Below are 23,372 nucleotides of genomic sequence, written 5' to 3'. Positions count from 1 at the left end.
TTCATTAGGGGTATACTGTTAAAGTTTGAACACTCTTGTATTTTATTTCCCCTTTATTTCCCCTTTATTTTCCCATTACAGCTAAAGGCTGTAATGTTGGTGCATTAAATATCTGTGATCTGCCTAGTAGAAATTATTCTGTGTGTACAAGGGTACATGCCAACTTCTCGATGATGGTCTCTTAACGGGGTGTTATACAAATTAATGTGTAAACCTAAAGAAGTGAGTTCATCACATTTAAAAAATACAACAAATAAATAGTCTTATTGGTGGGTTTTGCGTTATTTTGCCTCAGCTTGTTTTCTAAACCCTATATATCTGAAAAACATTTTCAGGATACTAGAAGTTGTTCATGTTGCCATTTCCTTAAAGCTAGCAATTTGATGTTTACAAAAAATATATATGAGAACACTTGATTTTTAAAATTAGTATAAAAATGATTATAGTGGTTAAAGGTATAGGCTCTGGAGTCAGGTTCTTTGAGTTTGAATCATAACTTTGCCATGTATCAACTGTTTGACCTTGCCCTATTTATTTAATCTTTCTGCTGCTGCTTCCTTCTCTATAATACGGATATAATTATAGAACTACTTTGTAGGACCTGTGTGAAGATTGAATTACATGTTAAACTTATAAATGTATAATTTTTAATTTGAATAATTTAAAATTCATAAATGTATATTAAATTATATATGACTGAAACACTGCCTAAAGAAATATTAGAAAATATTCAATAATTATTGATACTTAGAAAATATTCAATAATTGTTGCCTGATGTTAATAATTAACTTTATTCAGATAATGCTATTTGATTTGGCCTCTTAAGGGAAGGTACTAATGAACTATTTGCTCTTATCACTATATTAACAAGAATTATCCTTTTAAAACAAAATATGTAGTTTTATGTGTGTATTTAATGATCACAGTGCAGATAAGTTGCTTTATATTACTAGTTGTGTAGCAAAGTATTCAAAGTTTAAAAATTATTAATCGAGTTTTCATGAAGATATATAGTAGATATGTAGTGGTAAGCATAACTTTTGTTTTAAAAGGGGTGGTTATGGTCTGAACCAAAAAGTATTTTCAAGTTCTAGCTTCTGTTAGCTGTGGCTTCAAAGTATGGTTGCAGTAAGTTTTACAATAAAGTTGCATTTAAAACCAAATAAACATAACTAATGTATGAACCTAGTGAAATGACTCCATCTTCTAATTTGTGGTTCTCTCGGAGTATGTGATGTTAACTCTGTGAAAATAACTGAAAAAAATGCTTGTATTGCTACTGATAATTCATATGCTGTGATTTGCCTACTCTGTATCTTCAAGTGATAATAGAAGTTGTTAAATTCTAGGAGCATTTTAAATCATAAATTCAGTCAGCCTGATGTATAAAATTATATATATTATATATTAAATTATATATAATTATATATTAAAATTTATAATTAATGCTTGTTAAATGAAAAAAATTATTAGAAATTGTAGCTAAATGTAATGTTTCTGGATACCTGAAGATGTCCATGCACTCACACTGTTTTAGAGATTTGCGTCTCTATTGTTTAAGTAAAATTTGTATATGCCCGTGTATAAGAAAGAGGGAAGAGGAGAGAGGTGACTCTATCTTTGCACTGCTTGGATTTACCCACAGTTAGGCTTTTGACCTGTCATTTCCATTTATGCGATGGATTTTGAACTCAAAGGCCCTGTAGATGTATAAGCTATCGTGAACTGAGCCCTGCTGTGAAAGGGAGGACTGAGGAAAATGAAACAAATTATACTTCCTTTCACTCAGCTTACCTGACCCAAGATTGTTTTGGGCTTATGAGTCACATGGCTCTGGTTAATTTCTTCATAGATCTTAAGAGTACTTTCTCTGTATAAATAAAATCCATGTTGTATTCTCTGTTAGAATGATTGCCTTCATATTTTACTACAATTGATCATCTATTTTTCTTGTTTTTCCTTTTATATTCTTGTAGTTTGCTGTATATTTTGTCTTATTTTTATCCTCCTTCAGACATAAATTTTCTGTGATCTTTCTTCTGTATTAAGAGTGAATTCCTTGTTATGAAATGGTATTTTAATTCTTACTAAAAAATATTAAAACAACCTGGTTTACTTTTGTACATACTGTTATATAGAAATTAAAGTATTTGTAAACATTACTGGAAGCCTGTCTTACTAGTTATAATTACTATTCAATATTTATGAAGTACCAAGAATATCTTGAATAAGAGAAAGTACAAAAAAGGAATAACTTGATCCTGGGGTTTACATCCTGAAAATAGAATGTAAGTGAGTACTTAGAAATTAATTTTAAAAGCTTATAGTATCTATTTATTTAATTAGATATTTACGTTGTTTAATTATAGTAATAATATGTCTATAACCAGGAAATGCCAACAGCATAACTTGTATTAACCAGAAAGAATCCTGAGCAGAGTGTTTCGTCATGAGCTATGACTTTGGCTACTGTGGTACTATTAAGGCAGTATCATGGGGAGCAATGTTGTCTAAAAAAAATATAATATAGTGAGCCATATATAGAATTGTGTTTTCTAGCAACCACATTGAAAAAGCTTTTTAAAATGTGAAATTAATTTTAATAACTATTTAATCCATTAGATCAAAATATTATTTTAGCATACAGTCAGTATTGTAAATTATTAAAGAGCTACTTTACATTCTTTGTATTCATAGTAAGTCTTTGAAATATGGTGTGTATTTTACAAATATAGCACATCTCAATTTGGATACATTTTTCCAAGTGTATCCAAATTGGAAATGCTTGATCTATATTTAAATTGCCCAAAATTTATAGGTGGAAAAGCAGATTCATATTACCAGTTTGTTCTAAACATATATACATTTTTCAATAACTGAATTAATATCTGTTTTAAAATTTAAATTAATTAAAATAAGTAAAAGTAAATATTCAGTTCCTTAGTCTTACTGTTCATATTTAAGTACTCAGTAGCCTGTGTCATTAGTGGCTACCATATTGGTTAGCACAGATGTAGAATATAGCTGAAGGTCTCAAGTAAGGGACTCTGAATCAAGCATAGTATTTTAGCTAAATTGTAATGTGTAAGGAATAATAGAAATTAGCAAAAATTGCTATATTAAAATTATGGGGATTACGTTTCAAGTGAAGTTTATGTCTGAGTTTCAGATGGTCTGCATCATTTTCAGAAAAAATTTGGAGATAACTGCAAACTTCTCTGGTGCTCAGATGGAGGGCCTCAGGTTGAGGTACGATTAATTCCTAGAAACTGCCTTAATTGCTGTGGTCAGTGGGGTATGGTATCTACCTAGCAGATCTTGATCAGCATTTTAAAAAAATAGGAAATAGTATTGAATAGAATGGAGAAGGTATCAGAGTGCTTCGTGTGTGTTTAGTTTTGAGAAATCTTTGTTTGAGTTATATATATGTATTTTATATGTACAGGTCTCAATGAAAAATGAATTTTTTATTTTGGACTGCAGAATTTTTGAGAATCGTTTCTTCTGGGGCATACTTTTGATTGCTGGTGTACTATTTGTAATATTGCCTATAGGTACATATGTCTAAACAAAACATTAAGCACAGAATACTGTAGATTTAGCAATGAGATATAAGTGATACTGGAACACGTCTGGTGAGTAAGACGGCAAAATGTAAAGTGATGTGTAGTTACCATCGTAAACACAACATATGCATATAGTGACCTCCTGAATTCTGAGTTAACTATGAGTAGTCAGATTTGTTTTGTTTTGTTTTCCTTGGAGGAAGGTGTCAGGCTTATTTACTTTTCAGAAGAAGAACTGGGGAATGAACCCAGGACCTCATGCTTGCTAAGCATGCCCTTTACCATTTGAGCTATCCCTTCCCCCTAATTTGAGCTATCCTCTCCCCGCTAGGTTTAAATTTAGAGTTAATAGAATATGTTATTGGTTTGGTAACTGTCTTCTGAATTTTGGTGTGACTCTAAGTCATCCAAATTTAAACTTGGGGTTGCATCTTAATTCTTAAAAAGAATCTTGGCCTCTATCAATGGTAAAAGTATAGTATTTAGGCCTAATTTATATGGATTACAGAAAAAAGGCACTCAAAATCTTCTTAAAACATTGTAATAAAATAATTGAATAATGTTATATATTTAACCATTCCTATAAATTTATTTTTAAATGTTAGTAACACCTGATGTTCAATCTTACCAGATATCCATTAAGGTGAATTGAATGCAAAGTCATATCATACCTGGGATTGAGATATATTTTTGCCAAATGTAGATTTATTCTTGTTAGTCTGTTACTTTATTTAAAGCTTCTTCCTCAAAGGTTTGTTTTTCAAGTCTTATTTAAGCCTCATTTGGATAGATTGCTTGAAATTCTTCAGCTGTACAGAGTCAACATGTCAAATAACTTTTGTACAGTGTACATATTTGGAATTCTGTTTTGCCACAAGAGGCTGGAAACTTGCACAGCACTTAGTATCTTGTTTTTAAAAGGCAAAATATGCCATAGTCAGTGCTGTGCACTGATTGTAGTAAATTGCTGTTTTTTTTGTGAGAGTTGGTACAGACATAGGGACATAGGAGCTCTTACAGAGTAGACAGTTTAGATAGAGCAAGTAACTTTGAATGCCATTTCAACTGTACTTCTAAGCTCAGGGTGTCATACAATGTTCCTGTGTATTCAAAGACTGTATCAACTGGGGTCTCTTTCTCCCTGTGATTTTCTCTAGCCCAGGAACTTTCATATAGTGAGATACAGGTGTACATGAAGATCAACCTTTTGAAATTCCGTTGGTGTAGCATTGAGGGAGAGGAAAGAGGAGGAAGAAGAGACAAAAATAATACTTACTTATTTATAACTGTTTTCAAAAGCAATAAGACTATACTAATTTGAAATCCCATTAAAGTTCATCAGTCAGAATGACCATGATTAAAAAGTTCACAGGTGATAAATGCTGGAGAAGGTGTGGAGAAAAGGGAACCCTCCTACACTGTTGGTGGGAATGTAGTTTGGTGCAGCCACTATGGAAAACAGTATGGAGATTACTGAAAACTAAAAATAAGACTTACTATATGATCCAGCAATCCAGTGCCTGGGCATATATCTGGAAGAAACTCAAATTCGAAAAGATATGTGCACCCCAATGTTCATAGCAGCACTATTTACAATAGCCAAGACATGGAAACCACCTGAATGTCCATCGACAGATGACTGGGTGAAGAAATTGTGGTATATATATACAATGGAATGCTACTCAACCATAAAAAGAATAAAACAATACCATTTACAGCAATGTGGGTAAACCTGGAGATGGTCATACTAAGTGAAGTAAGCCAGAAGGAGAAAGAAAAATACCATATGATACCACTTATACGTGGAATCTTAAAAAATGACACAAATGACCTTATTTACAAAACGGAAACAGACTCACAGAAAACAAACTTTTGGTTACCAGGAGGGAAAGAGGGGGGTGGAGGGATAAATTAGGAGCTCAGGATTTGCAGATACTAACTCCTATATATAAAATAGATAAGCAATAAGTTCCTACTGTTTAACACAGGAAACTATATTCAATACCTTGTAGTAGCCTATAATGAAGAAGAATATGAAAAGCAATATATATACATACATATGTATAACTGAATCACTATGCTGTACTCCAGAAATTAACACAACATTGTAAACCGACTATACTTTTAAAAAAAAGTTATCCTATTGCTTGAAGTGTTCCAATTGAAATTTGTTAGGAATACAGGTAGAAGCCAAATAAGTTTCCTAATCCTTCATGTATCTAATAAGTGTAAGACCCAGGGCTAGACAATGTAAAAAATAAAAATTACCTATGACTAGGTTATGGGTATTCAGATGGCTTAAATCTGGTAGGACACACATGCAAATATATATAGTGCAGAGCCATATTTGACAAGGACTCCATATGTGGTACAGAGCACTAGAGGCGTACATTACATATGGGTCTTTTGGAATGGAGAAGTCAGGGAAGACAAATTGGAGTGACTTTTGAGCAAAACCTTGAAGAATTTGGTAGAGGTCTATTAAGAATAATTACAGAATGTTCACACCTTAGAAAGACTGTATTAGTGTTAGGAAGTAGTTTACAAAGTAGCTTTTTGAGAATTAAACTAGTTACATCCTCATCAAATAACAGGAGGCAAAACGTCTTGAGGCCCAAAGAAAGGAAGGCCTACTTTACTTTTAATAGCTATTTAACTTAAATAGTGTATTAGTATGTCTTTAAAAAACAAAAAAGTTATCAACAGAAGAAGGTGGGCTGCATAGGATATTGTGTATTGTGTGGATCCAGCAGTTCCCAGGGAAAGAGAACTTCCAGGAACTTGAACTTCTTGATTATTAAAGATGTGTCCTCTAATGTAGGGTGGAGATTCTTCATTGAGGTAGGTATACCACAGCTGGAGTGAAGTATTCTTTCACTTACTTTCTCCACATTGTCCACAGAGCATGATTAGTAAGTGCGGCCTCAGGATCTCAGCTGATGCATAGAGTATTGGTCTGAAGAGTTTAACTCAGGGCCTGGTGCATGACACTCAACAAAGTTGCGAAATGTGATCTGTAATTTTATACTCACCAAGGAGCCTTAATCACTAATTTCTAGGTATCTTCATCATCTTAAATGGTGTGCAGAACAGACAGTTAAGCATTCCAGGAACTGAATAAGATATCCGTATCATAAATTAATACTTGAACATTCTCAAGTGATTCTAGTTAGCTTTAGTCTATCATCAGGAACCAAATCATTTCCAGGAGGTCTGGAAAAGCCGTTTCTGAACCTTCAGTAAGGCTACAGACCCACTTGAGTAAGCCAGAGTGTTTAATGCCAATCTGTGAGATTTCTTGAGAAGTAATAAATGGGTAACTTTTCTTGAGCATTTACTGTGGGCCAAGCACTCTATTAGTGCTTCACCAGCCATGTCTGAACCTCACAAATGACCTTCGAGGTAGGTATTACAGTTCTCCACTTTTACAAATGAGAAAATTAAAGCCTGGAGATGATGTTAACTTGCCTAAGGTCACACACAGAGTTTGTTAAATGGCAGGGCCAGAATTTGAGCCTTGTTCTGCCTGTGTTCTCAGCCAGTAAGCGTACTACACAGGATTCAAATCAGGAAGACCTGGTTTCAGATCCAGTTGCACTTCTTTCCAGGAATATGATCTTAAACAAGTTACTTTTGCCTTTCCAAGCCTGAGATGCTTCATCTAAACCATAGTATGAATACTCCCCACGTAGGCTTGTTTGAAGAGTTAGAAATAAGATATGTAAAGTACCTGGCACCATTTCTGATGCATGACAGAGACACAACAAGAGGTGACTTTATTGTTTGGGGAGCTCTGGACGCCTTCTGCTTCCCACCTTCCCCCTTGGCATGAGAACTCTGTGTCTTTTTCAGGTAAAATAAAACCTTTTTACTTTCAACTGTAAATACATGTCAGGAAATAAGTTGATTATTTGAATTAGAAAACAGCTGGGGCTGTTAGCAGTTTTAAGGGCTGACATTTCTCCTACATAGCCACATAAAATTCTCACTGTTTTTACTGTGATAAAATATATGTGACATAAAATGTGCCATTTTAACCATTTTTAAGTATACAATTCAGTGGTGTTGATGACATTGACACTGTTGTGCAGCCATCACCACTGCCTCTTTCTGGATCTTTTCCATCACCCTAAGCAAAATCTCTGTAACCATTAAGCTGTAACTCCCTTCCCCACCCTCTGTCCTTAGCCCCTGTAATGTACTTTGACTCTATGAATTTGCCTATTACCAATATTTCATGTAAGTGGAATCATGGTATTTATCCTTTTGTGTCTGGCGTATTTCACTTAGCATGATGTTTTCAAGGTTGATCCATGTGTTGGCAGGTATGAAAACTTCATTCCTTTTTATGGTTGAATAATACTCCATTGTATGAATATATTACATTTTAGTTATCTGTTCATCTGTCAGTAGACATTTGGGTTGCTTTTGCCATTTTAGCCACATGCATTTTTAAATTCATTTGAGTTTGGATTATCTCATGATAGTAGCCTTGAAGATGCTTCATTAAAATAATAACCTTTTAAATTAAAAATTATACCCCAGTTAGAATTCATTTTAAATCTAAACTAAGTTATTCTAGTTAAGTTAAATCATTTTACTTTTTATATTACCTACCTATTGGTGGAGATACATAGCATATACTTTAAGGAAAATGATACTAGCCAGATTTAGATGTTTTTATGTTTGACAAACGGTACTTTCATGTCTGAATCAAATAAAATATTCCAGTTGCAAAATAAGTTGAAAGCATACGATATGATCGGTTTAGGGCTCATGTTTTATTTTGTCCTTTGTTTTCATGTTTTTGAAGAATTGTACTTTATTTAAATATAAAATATATTTATTTACAGTATACTTACTGTTTCTAAAGAGCAATTAAATGTTTCTTTTTATTAATTTGAAGAATTTAAAACATTCTGTCTCCTTTTCTGAAAATTACTGAAATATTGTATTTGTTTCAAACCCACAGTAATGCTTGGCAAGCATAAAAATATCTAGATCTGGCTGGCATCACTTTTCTTAAGTGTAATATACTTTTGGATGATGAGAAGGGATAAAACATGACTGATAAAGGGCTTAGAATCTATTTGGTATATCCTTAAAATGTTGGAAGGATTCTTGGAGCAGATTTAGATTTTTTCCAAGTCTGACTAAATAGCCTAGAGTTAATCATGGTCCTCTCTTTTTCAAAAATCATATAAAAGGAGTTTGCTGACAATTCTAAGGTACTTTTCAGGGCTTATATTTAGGAAGTAAAGCATGTAATGAGAATATAGTATAAATAAAAATGCTACCTGAATTTTCACCCATATTTTTTTCCAATTTATTTAGAAAATATTTCTAAATGTTTTCATTTGCAAATATTGTTGCTGTTTGGCCAGATAAGGACTTACACAGCTAACTTTCAGTTGTCTGGTAAGTGTCCAGATATAATATAAGTGATTCGTTTTAGCAGACAACCTCATTTAACCAAAATTTTCTTTCATCAAGGCATTTGTTCCAATATGATGCACCTTAGTATAATCTAGAAAACCTCAAAAAATATGTCAGTACTTGGGCTCCATTCCCAGAGATTCTGATTTCATACGTCTAAGATAGAAATTTGACAAGCGTCACATGTAATAAACATGCAGCCAGGGTTGAGAACCATTGTATTCAAGCAGGAACTAGGTGATGTTGGTGGGATTGCGAGTTGGGTGGAAGTAGTAGGAATGAGCTTTGGTCATTTCCTTCTCTTTTCTACTCAAAGTAAAACAATCCAAGAGAAGAAGAAAATCAAAGATCACTGAAAATCCAGAGTTTAGAAAATGAAGTAGTTTTTTCTTTTTGTCATTGTAGACATTGAAAGACTTTAATGAAATTTAAGTGATTCAACAAAAGATGCTCTAATGGATGACAGCGAAACTCCTACATATAATCTGCAGATAGAACCTCAAGATGAACGTCATCCTGATGACAGCGTGGGAAGTATAGTGACATGCTTGCCCTCTGCGTCAGATGAAAATGAAAATCAACTTGATGGGGATGGCCATGAGCTTCTGACCAGCAGTGACAGTGCAATGGGCAAACCTGAAGTGTTTGAGCAGGACAGTCTCAACAATAATGAAAGCTGCACACCAAGCTGTGAGGTGGATGCAAGTGAGAACTCGGAAAACACTTCTTGTGAAGGCGCCAGAGATGGACCGGCCTTCCTGGGAAAGGATCAAAAAACACCTGGAAAAAGAAGTTCAAGGAGCAAAAGAGGCACTGTTAAGAAGCTATCACAAGGTATTTTTAGAAAGTTATTATTTACACTATTCTTTAAGAATAAACCATCTTCCCATTCCATACTGTGTGTACTCTTGCTTCTTGCTTTTCTTCTCAATATATTCCAGAGCTAGTTCTATGATAACACATATGGGCACAGCTGTGTGGTATGCCTTGCGTGTGACATGTCTCTATAGTGTTCCATTGCATGGGTGTACCATAATTTATTTAACCGTTTCTTTATGCCTGGTCCCGCATTTTGCTATAACAAATGCTTTGAAATGACATTCTTTGTACATGTCTTCACATTAGGTACTTTAAATATATATAGCCTCCTTCCTATATTAGACTAGTATCTACCAATATTAGCCTTAAAAATTTCCTTCTGTCATCACTTTGGCTTTGATTTCTAACCTGGGAGTTTATGGGCTAGTACAATTTTACTCAGCCTCTTTATAGAATCTTTCCATCTCACTTAGTAGGTGAGTAATTAACATTAACATAGATTAATATACATTATATAACAATGTTGAATGACATCTAGCTTTATATTACTTTGGTTACAAAGTAATTCAGAGTATTTCTCATCTGGTATAAGTTTCACAGTTAAACTTTGGAGCTATGGGGTTTTTTGCCAAAATCACAGGGAGCTCTTGGGAAAAGGCAGCCTCTGGTTATTTTTGATCAGAAACGTGGAACTAGAGAGTTCTGGACATCCTAGACTGGCACCAACAGTTGGCGTAAGGCTCTAGTGAACAAAATAGAGTGTCTCCTCTCATCTTCTGCACTCTTCTGCTTCTTTGGCTGATTAGAAATATGGTCAGTCTGTCTATATCCTGTTTTTTTACTTGTATTTGTTTATTTGGAGTAAAATGTGAAACTTTCCAGTTTCTACAAATCAATCCTTATTTATTCAGTAGGTCAATTTGATAACTTTTTAATGTTACTTATCGTTTGGCTTTCCAGTTAACTGATCCCTTTTCCTTTGCTTTTCCTTAGCAGACTTAAAGCAAATTAAAATAATTTTTGACAAGAGATATGAAAGCATTTTCTTAAAAGACCTAAGTGTAAACATCAGTAGTGCTATTTGTATATAAATTGATTTATTTTGTAACCATAATCCAAGGACTATTTGACTGTTCTGCTCTAATCTGATCTTGTGATGTTTTTAAGAACTGAGACCTAGTTGCATATGTATTATGTATGGTCAATCATAGCTTCAAGATTCATGGCTCCTTTTGTTTCTTCCTTCCATGACCTTATTCCAGTTACCCTAGGTGTGATTATGTAATTTAAAGTTATCTAGTACTTACTATCCAGTGAGCACATATGTGTAGAATTACTATCCCCTAATGCACTTGAAATTTGTGATTTATAAAACTTATGGGTAGTCTTTATACAGATTATTTTAAAAATTAATGTATGTTTAATAAAATGAGTTTAAGAGTATAAGAAAATTGAAGTAGGAACCTAAGTTCGAATCTTATTTCTGGTTCTGGGTCACTTGGTGAGACTTAAACATTCTATACTTCAGTTTCTGCATCTGTGTAATGACGATGTTCATCTACATATAACTATAAAATTCCTTCTTGAGCTGTGAATTTCTCAGATTTCTGAATAGAGATGGCATATATAAAGTTGATTAAAATTTGGTGTTTCACCTCTAGTGTGTCTGTAATTTTTCATATGTAAGGGGCACACTGGTACATTCTTTGGTTTTAATCATCATCTTTAGCTGGAGTACTGTATAGGTCTCCTAAAGATGTCTCCCATCTTGTTTCTTGCTAATCCATTCTGTATGTCAAAGCTAATAATGCAGAGTATGGTTAGAGATTAGACATGTGCATATTTATTCTTCTGTACTATTTAATTCTAAGATCCTAAGTAAATGGAAGTTTCAAAATTTTGCAGATAAGTACTTTTCTAATAATAGAATAGCTTCTCAAATGTGAAACAAAATGACTTATAAAACATAATATTCAATTCCAAACCAGAAATAATTTTTTTGTAGATGAGCGTCCTCTCAACATTGTTTTGGAAACATACATTAAGGTGAATTTATTCAGTATTAATGCTTCCTTACCTAGTTTAATTTGTAATAATTTTTCATGTATCCAAAAGCTAGTACTGGTGGGAAAAAAAATGGAGCAATAGTAGTAGGAGACATCATGTTTACTAGTTTTCTGGAGACAGAAATAAGAATTCCTATAGACCTGCTAAAGCCTTAACTTGGCCCCAGGGAAGTCTAGTTGTTATTACATTACAAAAAAGTTTTTTCCTGAAAGGAATTGAATCTCTTTGATAAGTTCAACAGGATTTCAAAACTGCATTACATCATTTTCAGTACAGTTAAATCTAGCATAGCTTCAGGTAAATATCCTAAAATCAAATGATAATGATCCAGTACATTTTTAACAGCTTGATTGAGATATAATTCACATACCATATATTCACTCATATATTAAAGTGTACAATTGAGTGATTTTTAGTATATTCACAAAGCTGTGCAGTCATGACCACAGTCAGTTTTAGAACTTTTTCACCACCACAAAAAAAAAACCTATTAGCAGTTAGTCCCTATTTCCCGAGCCACCCCAGCCCTAGGCAACCACTAATCACTGTCTTTCTCTATAGATTTGCCTACTCTGAACATTTCGTACGAGTGGAATGATACAATTTATGGTCGTTTATCACTGGCTTCTTTCACTTAGCATATTTTCAAGATCCACCTATGCTGACATTTATCAGTGCCTTATTCCTTTTTATGGTCAAATAACATTCTGTTTCATGGATATACCACATTTCATTTGTTACCTGTTGATGAGCATTTGAAATGATTCTACTTTTTGACTATAATGAATAATGCTCCTATGAACATTGCATGTAAATTTTTTTTGTGGGTGTATCTCAGTGGGTTTTTTTGTTTGTTTTTGGTTATATATGCCTAGAAATAGAATTACTGGATCATAAAGTAACTCTATATTTAACTTTTTAAGGTCCTGTCAAACTGTTTTCCAAAGTGGCTACACCATTTTACATTCCTAGCAGCAATATATGAGGGCTGCAGTTTTTCCACAACTTCTCCAACACTTTGACTCTTTAATTATAGCCACAAATTTTTTGTAGAGATATAATTTACATGCCATAAAGTTCACCTTTATGAGGTGTACAATTTAGTGGCATTAGTATATTTACAACGTTGTGCAACCATCACCAGTATCTAATTCTAGAACATTTTATCCTCCTCTTAAAAGAAACTCTGTACCCATTAGCATCACTCCCTGTTCATCCCTCCCCCCAAGCCTATGGCAGCCACTAGCTCATAAATTTTGTATGGTTGTAAGAAACAAGTTCAGATTAAGTGTCTAATGGGTACCATAACAATATGGACATTTATTCAGTCACCATAGTATCTAAGCAGTTGACAACACAGTTCAGCAAATGACAGGAAGCCAGAGATAGACAGCACATGAAAACTGAGGAAGGAAGACCTTTCCAGATTGATTTGCCACTATTCGTTGCCCTGATTTGTTTCCACTCAGGCCTTCATAGTGTGGCCAGCTGGGAGGTGACAAGGATGACATGAAAGCTAGAGGGAAACAAACCTTGGAAATGGGTCGGTGGCTTGGAGTTAGGGTTGTGTAGTGAGAAAAGACTTCAGGTTTGAATTTTGGCTCTGCCTGTTGCCATCTGTGGGACCTTAGAAAAATAATTCATTTCCCTGAGCCTCTTTCTTAGTCTGAAGGTAGGCTGATCCCACATGTTTTGCAGGATTGTCCTTAGAATGAGTGATGCTGTTTGTTAAGCACTTTGTAAAATACCCAGCATGAAATAGGTGCTTTTAATGGTAGCTGTCTTCTTTTATGTATGTCACAAGATGATTTTTAAGTGGCATGACTAGGAACAACATTCAACAAAATTAAGTACTTGGTTTAGTTTGACTTTAAGCCCATCTTACCTCTTTTGTCAGTATCTTTCTTAGCTCTTGGAATCTTGTTAATACTCTATGTTCAAGTTTACCTAACCCTGCCTCTCTCCTATAAGGTACATTTCTAAAAACGTACTTCCAGTGCCATCCTAGTTTAATATTAGCTGTAACAGGTCTGCTGGAATGTTAATTGATGTCTACAGTCATAACCTGTAATGCCGTAAGTATGAATCCTCAAGGCGTATTTTCATCTTACATATCTGGCTTTGATTGTAGCAGAACCTTTATACCTGGCCTCTAAACTTGAATGCCTGTTGGAGCCAGTTGAGTGATTTATATACTGGTAGTCATGGCCAGGATTGAGATCATTCAGATTGACGTGAACTATGGTGAACAGAAGTGTGTATACCCTAAATGCATTCAAATTTAGAAATGTAAAAGCCTAGCTAAATTCCTGTAAGAAGAATGATTGGTGCTGGGGTTGATATTTGGGGGTTGTAACCCCTTCTGTCAGTTAGGCAGGTAAAGACACAATTTAACTCTCTACAGACTATACACTAAACTTCCATAATTCTGAAGTCCTGGTTTACCTTATCTCTGCTCCTAGAAAATGTTTCAGCCCTTTTAAACTAAAATTTCTCTGGAAAGTGACCTGTAGAAACAGTTGCCTGTCTTTTTACTCTTCCCTCGTTAAAGGATTGACCGGTGAAGACAGACAGTATCAATTCTGAAAGTTAGCAGTTCTCTATGTAATAATAAGAGTTCTTGGTTTATATAGTTTTGAATACTTTTAGAATCAGAAGGGACTTTTAAGGTCACTAGCCAAAATTAACTTTAAAAAAAAAAACAATATTAATTGTGTATTAGTTTTCTATTGCTGATATAACAAATTACCACAAATTTAGTGGGTCAAAACCAAATGTATTATCTTACGGTTCTATGGGTCAGGAATCTAACACAGGTCTCACTGGGCTAAAATCAAGGTGTCAACAATGCTGCGTTTTTTTCTGGAGGCTCCAGGGGAAAATCAGCTTCCTTACCCTTTTCACCTTCTACAGGCTGCCTGCATTTCTCCTCTTGTGGTGTCTTTCCTCTCTTTTCAAAGCTAGCAAGGGCATGTCGATAACTTCTGACTTTCTTTTCCATGTTTAAGAACCTTTGTGACTGTATTAGGTCCACCCAGTAATTCAGGATAATCTCCCTTTTTAAGTCACCTGATTAGGAAACTTAATTCCATCTGCAGCCTTAATTCCCTTTTGCAGTGTAATCTAACATATTTATAGGATTTAAGATTGGGACATGGTTGTTTCTGTCATTATTCTGCCTACCACAAAAAGATTTTAATTAAGATAGACTAGTTGACTTTGCATGATAGACGAATTCTCCTCTTTATAAAATATTTTTCTTATCTTATTTTGTACAACCATACAAGGTTATTAAGTCAACAGATACTTATTGTATGCCAGGCACTATAAAACTGTTGGTGAGCTTGCCTTTGAGTGTTTTATGTGTGAGGGCAGGAACCAAGTAACTAACAAGTGTAGTCTAGCAAGATGGGAGTCATGACTGGTACTAAGTAAGCACATGACTGTGGAAATACACTGTCCTAGGAGGGTTATGAAAGGCTTGCAGGAGGAACTGATATCTGAGCTGAGGCAGGACAAGTAAGTGCTAGCCAAGTAAAGAAGATGGAGATAAAGGGGAGAGAAAGGACATTACTGGTTTCAGGCACATCATGGATTAAAACCTAGAAAACAAGAAGAGAGCACTTTGTGTTTGGCAACTGTCAATATTCTGTTTGGCTGGAGCAGAATAAAAGGGAAAAATGAATCTAGGGGAAATAGTAGAGAGTAGAGCAGTAGAGAGGTTGAGACTCAAAAGATTAGCAAGTTTCTGATTATAAAAGATTTTTTTGTGTTGAGTCCACAAACAATAAGTGCTGGAGAAGGTGTGGAGAAAAGGAAACTCTCCTACACTGTTGGTGGGAATGTGGTTTGGTGCAGCCATTATGGAAAAAAGTACAGAGATTCCTCAGAAAACTAAAAATAGACTTACCATATGATCCAGCCATCCCATGCCTGGGCATATATCTGGAGGGAACTCTAATCCGAAAAGATACATGCACTCATTCACAGCAGCACTATATACAGTAGCCAAGATATGGCAGCAACCTAAATGTTTGTTGACAGATGACTAGGTAAAGAAGTTGTGGTATATATACAATGGAATACAACTCAGCCATAAGGAAGAATAAAATAATGCCATTTGGAGCAACATGGATGGACCTAGAGATTATCATTCTAATGAAGTAAGCCAGAAAGAGAAAGAAAAATACCATAGGATAACACTTATATGTGGAACCTTAAAAAAGGAAAAAAAGAGGACACTATAATGAACTCATTTACGAAACAGAAACAGACTTGCAGACATAGTAAACAATCTTATGGTTACTGGGGGAATGGGAGTGGGAAGGGATAAATTTGGGAGTTTGAGACTTGCAAATGTTAGCCGCTATGTATAAAAATAGATTTTAAAAAACAAGTTTCTTCTGTATAGCACAGGGAACTATATTCAATATGTTGTAATAACCTTTAATGAAAAAGAATATGAAAACAAATATATGTATGTATATGCATGGCTGAGACATTGTGCTGTACACCAGAAATTGATACATTGTAACTGTATTTCAGTTAAAACAAAGAGACAAATAAATAAAAGCAATTGCTTCAAGTTAAAAAAAAAAAGATTTTTTTTGTGTTATAATAAGCAGTTATGGGCCTTCTCAGCAGGTTTGGAGCAAGAAAGTGACATGATGTGAGTTGTATTTTTTAGAAAGATTGTTCAATCCATTGTGGAGAACGGGTTAGAACAGTGCAAAATTAGAGGCAGTGCAACACATTAAAGGGCTTTCACAATAATCTGTGCAAAGAGTGCTGGTGATCTGTACTGAGGAAATAGAGCTGTGGGGCTGGAAGGAAGTAAGTGGATTCAGAGTTATTAAGGAAGTGGAATTAACTAGACTGGATCATAGGTTAGGTATGAAAAAAGAGTACAGGATAATCCTCAGTTGTTGGATTGTCAGATCCATGATAATGCCACTTACTGAGAGTGGAAATACAGGAAACAAAGCAGTCTGGGGAGAAGAGGGTGGGAGGCAGTGGTGATTTGGGGGCATGTGTTTGGATTCTCTTAGTCACATTTAAGTGGACATGTTCAACAGGCTGTTGGTCTAGGTCTCGGGACTATGGTCTTGGCTAAAGATTTAGATTTGAGAGAGTGAGAAAGGGTCCTAAAACTACGTGTTCTAACCCCTTAATTTTTACAAGTGAGGAAGTTAAGGTTTAATGTAGAAAGTGCCATATCCATCTTTGCAGGGGAGGGGGTAAGAATTAGGATGTGAATCTGAGGCTCCTAATGAGCCAGTTGTTTTCCATGCAGCGGAATCCAAATTCTCCAGCTGAACAGTGAGGGTTCTCTGGATAACGGTTAATAATAGTAATGGTAATTCACCAACTTTTATTGATTTTCTACTGTGTTAAGTGTTTGCCAGGTACTCAGTGCAGTGCCTGCAGTGATGACAAGATAGATCTTGTCCTTACCTCATGGACTTTTTATGGAGTTTAGTGCAAAGGCAGGCATTAAATGATAAAATTATGGCAGGAGTGCGTGGTACTTGAAGTCAGTTCTGGGAGTTATGCCTTGGGGTAGGGTGAAGCACTGCTTTCTTTGAAACTGACACAAATGTGTATTAAATGGATAGAGCTATTTGGAGGTTGGTAAGAGATGAGCTTGAAGTATGATCCCTGGGAATTCTGTTAATGATAGAGAACCCTTTAGTGGAAAGCTCAGTTAGGGGTTGATAGTTTGGGGTAACATATCACCTCTTTCTAGAAGCTACCCTAATCTGATAGCTAGAATGGTGGAAATGTGCACCCTGCCCTCCACTAGCTCTTTCCAACAGACTGCTCCATTTCTAGGAGTATTGGGCATGGTATGTTGCAATTGAAAACACGAAAATGTAGGGGACAGGAACAACAGAATATAATAAAAAAGCAGATAATTTAAGAATTTTGCATTGTCTATGTAATATCTTTTGCTGCATAACAAATTTCCCCAAATTTCAGCGTCTTAAAACAACGAACATTTATTATCATGGTTTCTGTGAATCCAAAATCTGAGTGTGGCTTACCTTGGTGCCTCTGACTCAAGTCTCATGAGATTATGAACAAGGTGTTAGTAAGGCCTGCAGTCATCTCAAGGCTTGGACTGTGGCTGGAGGATCTGCTTCCAAGCCCACTCACATGGTACTTGGCAGGCCTCGGTCCCTCCCTCTGTGGCTCATCCCACAGGGCTGCCTTACCGCATAACAGCTGGCTTTCCCTAGGGCTAGCGATCCAAGAGAGAGTACCCCATTTAGAAGGCACACTTTTTTAAGACCTTATTTTAAAAGAGACCTTCCATTACTTCTGCCATTTCATTTATTAGAAACTGATTACCAGAAACAGACTCACAGACATAGAAAACAAACTTAACAGGGGAGGAAGAGGGTGAGAAGGAATATTTGCAGATACTAACTAATATGTATAAAGTAGATAAACAACAAGTTTATACTATATAGTGCAGGGAGCTATATTCAATATCTTATAACCAATAATGAAAAAGAATATGAAAACAAATACACATATGTTCATGTATGACTGAAGCATGCTGTACACTAGAAACTGACACATTGTAAAATGACTGTATTTCAATAAAAATATGTATATACAAGAAAAAAAAAAAAGAAAAAGACTGCTGTTGAGCTGTGGGGAGGGCAAGAGTTTTAACATGCTGTTAGCGGATATCCTAAGTGAGGAGGCCCACCAAAGTGTAGGTCCTTGCCTCTGGATGTGAAGGATTTTGCAGCATAGACGGGGGGAAAAGTGGAAAAATTGCTTTATTTCTCAAAAGAGGAAAAGGAAGGAAAGCACTCTAGCAGGGAGAAGGTAAGAAAAGTGCTCGAGAGGGAAGCTTTCAGCCAAGATGGCTGGTAGTGATTTAGAAAAAAACGGATGTGGGGCGAGAGGAGGGACGTGCCCCACCAAGTGTGGGTTCTTGGCTTCGTGCAGGAAAGAATTCAAGAGCGAGCCAGTTGGTTGAAGGTAAATTTATTTAGAGGGATACATACTGCATAGTGTGTAGGCCATTTCAGAAGGCAAGAGAAAGGCCACTAGGTGTGGGGGTTGGGTGCTCAGGTTAAAGTAAAAGTAGATACTGTGAATGAAAAATAACTGCAAACCGTATCGGTAAACAAAGATTGCTGAAACCATCAAGTCATCAGCAGCTGCTGCCACCTCCAGTGAAGACAAGCCTGCAGCCACCCTGCAATGGTGCACTCTGAGGGGACTCAGAATAAGAAAGGACAGGATACAGGCCCTAGATAGCTGGATGCTTGTCAAAGGAATGAGTTCAGTGAGCCCAAATGTTTGCTTCCTCCCATTCATAGAAAAGCGCTAAATTCTTTAACTTGAGATGTCTGATTTTCTTCAGGTTAACAAATCATCTTTTAATGCTCTGACTATCTGGTCTTTGTTGTAAAACTCCTATATATCCTAGCTCCTCCCCACCTCTTTGGAGCAGTCCCTAAGAGCGATCTGAGAGGCTGTCATCCTGGGCTCAAAGGGGTTCAAGTCCTCAGAAATGTCCGCCAAATAAAACATAACTCTCAACTTTTAGGCTGTGCATTTATTTCAGTCGACCGCTCCACAAACAGAGTGCTGGCTGACTCCGAAGAGGAGGGTGCCCCGAGGGCACGTTGTGCCAGTTTTTATGGGCTTGGTAGCTACATACGCTAACAAGTGGGAGGGCCATTCCAATTACCCTGAGGAAAGGACTGGGATTCCCAGGAATTGGGCCACCAGCCACAGTTTGACCTTTTATGGTTAGCCTTGGAACTGTCATGGCACCTGTGGGCATGTTATTTACTCTGCTAATACATTACAGCTCAAGGGCTACTAGAAGTCAAATCTCCCACCACCTTGAGCCTCAAGGCCTACCAAGAGTTGAATCTTTTTTTGGTTTTAATTGCTGTCATTCCTTGAATGGCTGTGCCCTGCGCCCTTCCCTCCTGTCTCAATATTATCTCTCTTTTAGAGATGGAAGAGGAAAAAAGCATAAACCTTAAAGCCTCTTAAGGATACAGTGGTTGAGATAGAGTTTAAATCCTATAGAGCTCTAGGAAAACAGTTTAGCAGTTCCTATGAAAATTAAAACTGATGCTGAGATTTCAGTGAATGATGAAGTTATAATGTATAACATTTAAAGTTTTAAAATTTGGTGCCTCACTTCAGGAGCTGTGGGCCCAGCATTTATCCTTTGATTTTCTCCCCAAGTTTGTGTTACTTCTTATTAGCAAAAAAGTTTCTCCTAAGATCCAGAAGTAGTTCTGAAGTTATCAGATCAACGTTTAGAGAGGAAAGCTTAACTTCTTTAGCCTTTCATATGATAAACACATCTACCTTCCTGTTCAGTTCTATTTCAATTTTGGCAAGGCATGACTTCAGGTTATTGTTAATTCCCTTTTTTCCTTTGGGAGAATCAAGTTTTTAGTCAGGTTTTAACTTGCATACTTTAGCTCTCTTTTTTTTTATATTCTTAATTATAATTCTGCATAAAATAGTTTGTGTGCCAATAGAAGCAGTCAGATACACAAACTTAATTTAAGGAGGAGAGTAGCTTGTGGTTTCTGCATTTTTTTTTCGTATAATTAGTTTTCTTTGAATATTTTGTGGTTAACAGGCATAACTGTTTTAAGGTGTTCTACCATGATGGAAATTTATTCTAACATAGGCATTTTATTTGCTTCTCAAAGGACTTTCTTCAGGAGATACCATACCTTTAATGCAAGAAAGTACACTACCTGCAGCCCCACATGCTGTTCGTGATGAAGAGTCTGCAGAAGTAAATGCCAATGATCAGCTAGAAGCCCCGAAGCTAGTTCTCCAATCACTGTTCTCACTTATAAGAGGTGAAGTTGAGGAGTTGGATTCAAGAGCACTTCCCCTTTGCCTTCATCAGGTACCATGTTAAACCCTTCACTTTCAGCCTCACTAAAATCCTGGGACCAATATTTGTAATAATCTAAAATTCAGTTCTCTGTAATTGATTCTACCCGATATGTCATCGGTGGGCCCAGGAGAAGCTGACCCTGGATCAGCGGCTGGGGGAAATTTGGTATATCACCTAATTTGGTGGCCACCCGTTGGCCTTGGATAATCAATCTATAGTTCAAATAGTTGCTGAATTCTTTTATTTAGTGAATAAGCCATGTACAAGTAAGAGTCATTATAGCAAGTACTTAGTAAGTACCAATAAGTTGACAAAACTAAGCTGGACACTGGGGAAACAGATTACCTACAGAGCAAATCCCTGAGAGGCACTGTGGAATAGCAGAAACAGTTATGTTGATAATTATAGAAGTCTATATAAAGTGTTAGAGTAGATATGTGTTTAAGGAGCAGTGAAAACACAAAGTGTGTAATTAACTTTGTCCTGTGGACATTAGGGGAAAAGAAGTGACATTTGAGTTGGGTTTTGCAGGATGTATAGGCTCTCACTAGATGAACAAAGTGAGCTGGTACGGAGAGAGGTCCGCCTCTGCAAAGGCATGGCTGGCACACTGTTGGAGATTCAGGGGGAAAAGAGACAGGGATTAAGATTGGATAGTTGGATAGTTTGTGGCATAGAGGCCTGTTTTTAGGGGCTGGGAGCTTTTAATTATGGGAGTGCCAGAATTTGAATTTCAGAAAAATAACTCTTCTGGTGACTAAGAGGATGAATTAGAAGGTGGAGAACCTGGAGACTGGAAGGCTTTTAGGATAGTGATGAGGAAGCTTTTTTACACAAGAGCTAATTCTGAAAAGGTTAAGATATTCATGAGCTGCATTTTATTTTCTTTTAAAATGAAAATAATTGGTGTATGGGAATGGGAAAAGCCTCGCTTTTTATTTCACTCACTCCTATTTCATTTAACTTTTCTAATGAGCAGTGGATAATTTTTAATTTTTAAAAAGAAAAATAGCTTTTGTACCAAGGCAGGAAAACGTATATTCTTACAAATTTGTTTTACCTCCTTGGTGGGCTTGAAGAATGCCTGTGAGAAAATGTGTGCTACTTTTTGACCTCTATCTGGTATGTTACTAACATATGTAGTATATGTCACCATAGTTGAGAAGCACCAGTACCAAGGCAGCCTTCTAATCTTTCAGTTTTCCTTAAATTTGTACAGTGGATTGAGTTTGTCAAGTGTATTCACACTTTTGTTATTTCATTCTCCAAACAATTTAGAGAGCTATTATCATCATCCTTATAAATGGGGAGATGGAGACTCCCTCAGAAAACAGGTTCCTTATAATTCTAGAGCTAGAATTTGTTAATTCCCATTCAGTGCCTCTGTTTTGGGGACAACTTGGGGGAAATTTGAATATGAGCTATATATTAAATATTATTATTGCATCAGTGTCTAATTTTTGGAGATTGATAATGGAATTGAAGTCATGTAGGAGAGTATCCTCATTCTTGGGAGACACATGTGCAAGTAGTATGTAGGAATAAAGCGACATAATTCCTGCAACTCAAGATATTTCAGTGGGAAAAAATAGAGGGAAAGACAGAAAGGAAATTTGGCAAAACATCAACAATTGACGAACTGCCAAAAGATATATGGCTGTTGATTTTACTATTCTTTGAACTCTTCTGTAGAATTTCAGTAAAAAATTGGGGAAAAGGCACTTGGAGTAAAGATGGAAATAGCAAATGTTGTCAGATCTTTTCAAGCAGTTTATGTCACTGGGCTATTGTTAAAGTTAAGAAGAATGTTCTTTTCTACTGATAGGCAATCCTACAACTGAAGCAGATTCTAGTAGAAAATCATATTTTTAGGCAGGAAATGATAACACTCTTGATCAGATGAAGATTATTTGATTTTTTTATGTCTCAAAGTAAAATTCCACCCTTATCTCCCAGGAACACGTCCCTGAGGTTATGCTTTGTCCCATAGGTTATGCTTCTTAAATACCTCAGCAATCTCTCCTCTCCTGGCAAAGGAGCTTAAAGAGTCTAGTGGTAGTTTAAAAGTATGGCCTTTGACTCTACCACTAACAAGCTGAGTGGCTTTCAGTTTCCTTTTCTATAAAGTTGTAGAGGACTTAGTGAAATAATGCACATAAAAGCACTTAACATAGTACTTGGTACACAGTAAAAGCCAAATAACTGTTAAGCATTATAAATGTATTTCTGTCACTCAGTCAAACACTGCTTGTTGGAAAGAGATGCTGAAGCCTGCAGTAAACTGAGACGTTAGGGCAACAAGAGTCAGCTGACAGCTGCCTTCCTCAGCCCAAGAATACAAAATATCCTGACACCTTCCAAGGGAGTCACAAATCAGGGAGAAGTGGAGTGACATTTTATTCATTAATCAGTAATTCCCAGCATCTCATACTCTGCTTTTCATTTGGATTTGTCAGTTGTTGACATTTAACCAAATTTTCATATCCCGCCCCCACTCCCAAACGTTTATTTTCCACTGAAACATTTAAAAGTAATGTTCAGGCATATCACTGCACATAAATTGCCAAGAACAGTGACACTC

The 23,372-nt window shown here is 35.9% G+C and overlaps 1 protein-coding gene across 2 annotated transcripts in view; it reads left to right on the top strand.

Moving 5' to 3' along the window:
- Positions 1-23,372, top strand: part of CNST (consortin, connexin sorting protein) — a 72,987-nt gene that overhangs the window by 13,653 nt on the left and 35,962 nt on the right. For both annotated transcript variants that reach the window (XM_074351716.1, XM_074351715.1), the window contains exons 2-3: positions 9,409-9,837; positions 20,595-20,800. In XM_074351716.1, coding sequence (XP_074207817.1) covers positions 9,459-9,837; positions 20,595-20,800 — 585 coding nt within the window. In that variant the 5' untranslated portion in view covers positions 9,409-9,458. The remainder of the gene's footprint in view (positions 1-9,408; positions 9,838-20,594; positions 20,801-23,372) is intronic.

This window comes from Camelus bactrianus, chromosome 23 (genome assembly GCF_048773025.1).
Source record: "Camelus bactrianus isolate YW-2024 breed Bactrian camel chromosome 23, ASM4877302v1, whole genome shotgun sequence".
Taxonomy (NCBI): domain Eukaryota; kingdom Metazoa; phylum Chordata; class Mammalia; order Artiodactyla; family Camelidae; genus Camelus; species Camelus bactrianus.
The sequence above is the reverse complement of the archived record's forward strand: the minus strand, read 5'-3'. Positions and strand labels throughout refer to the sequence as shown.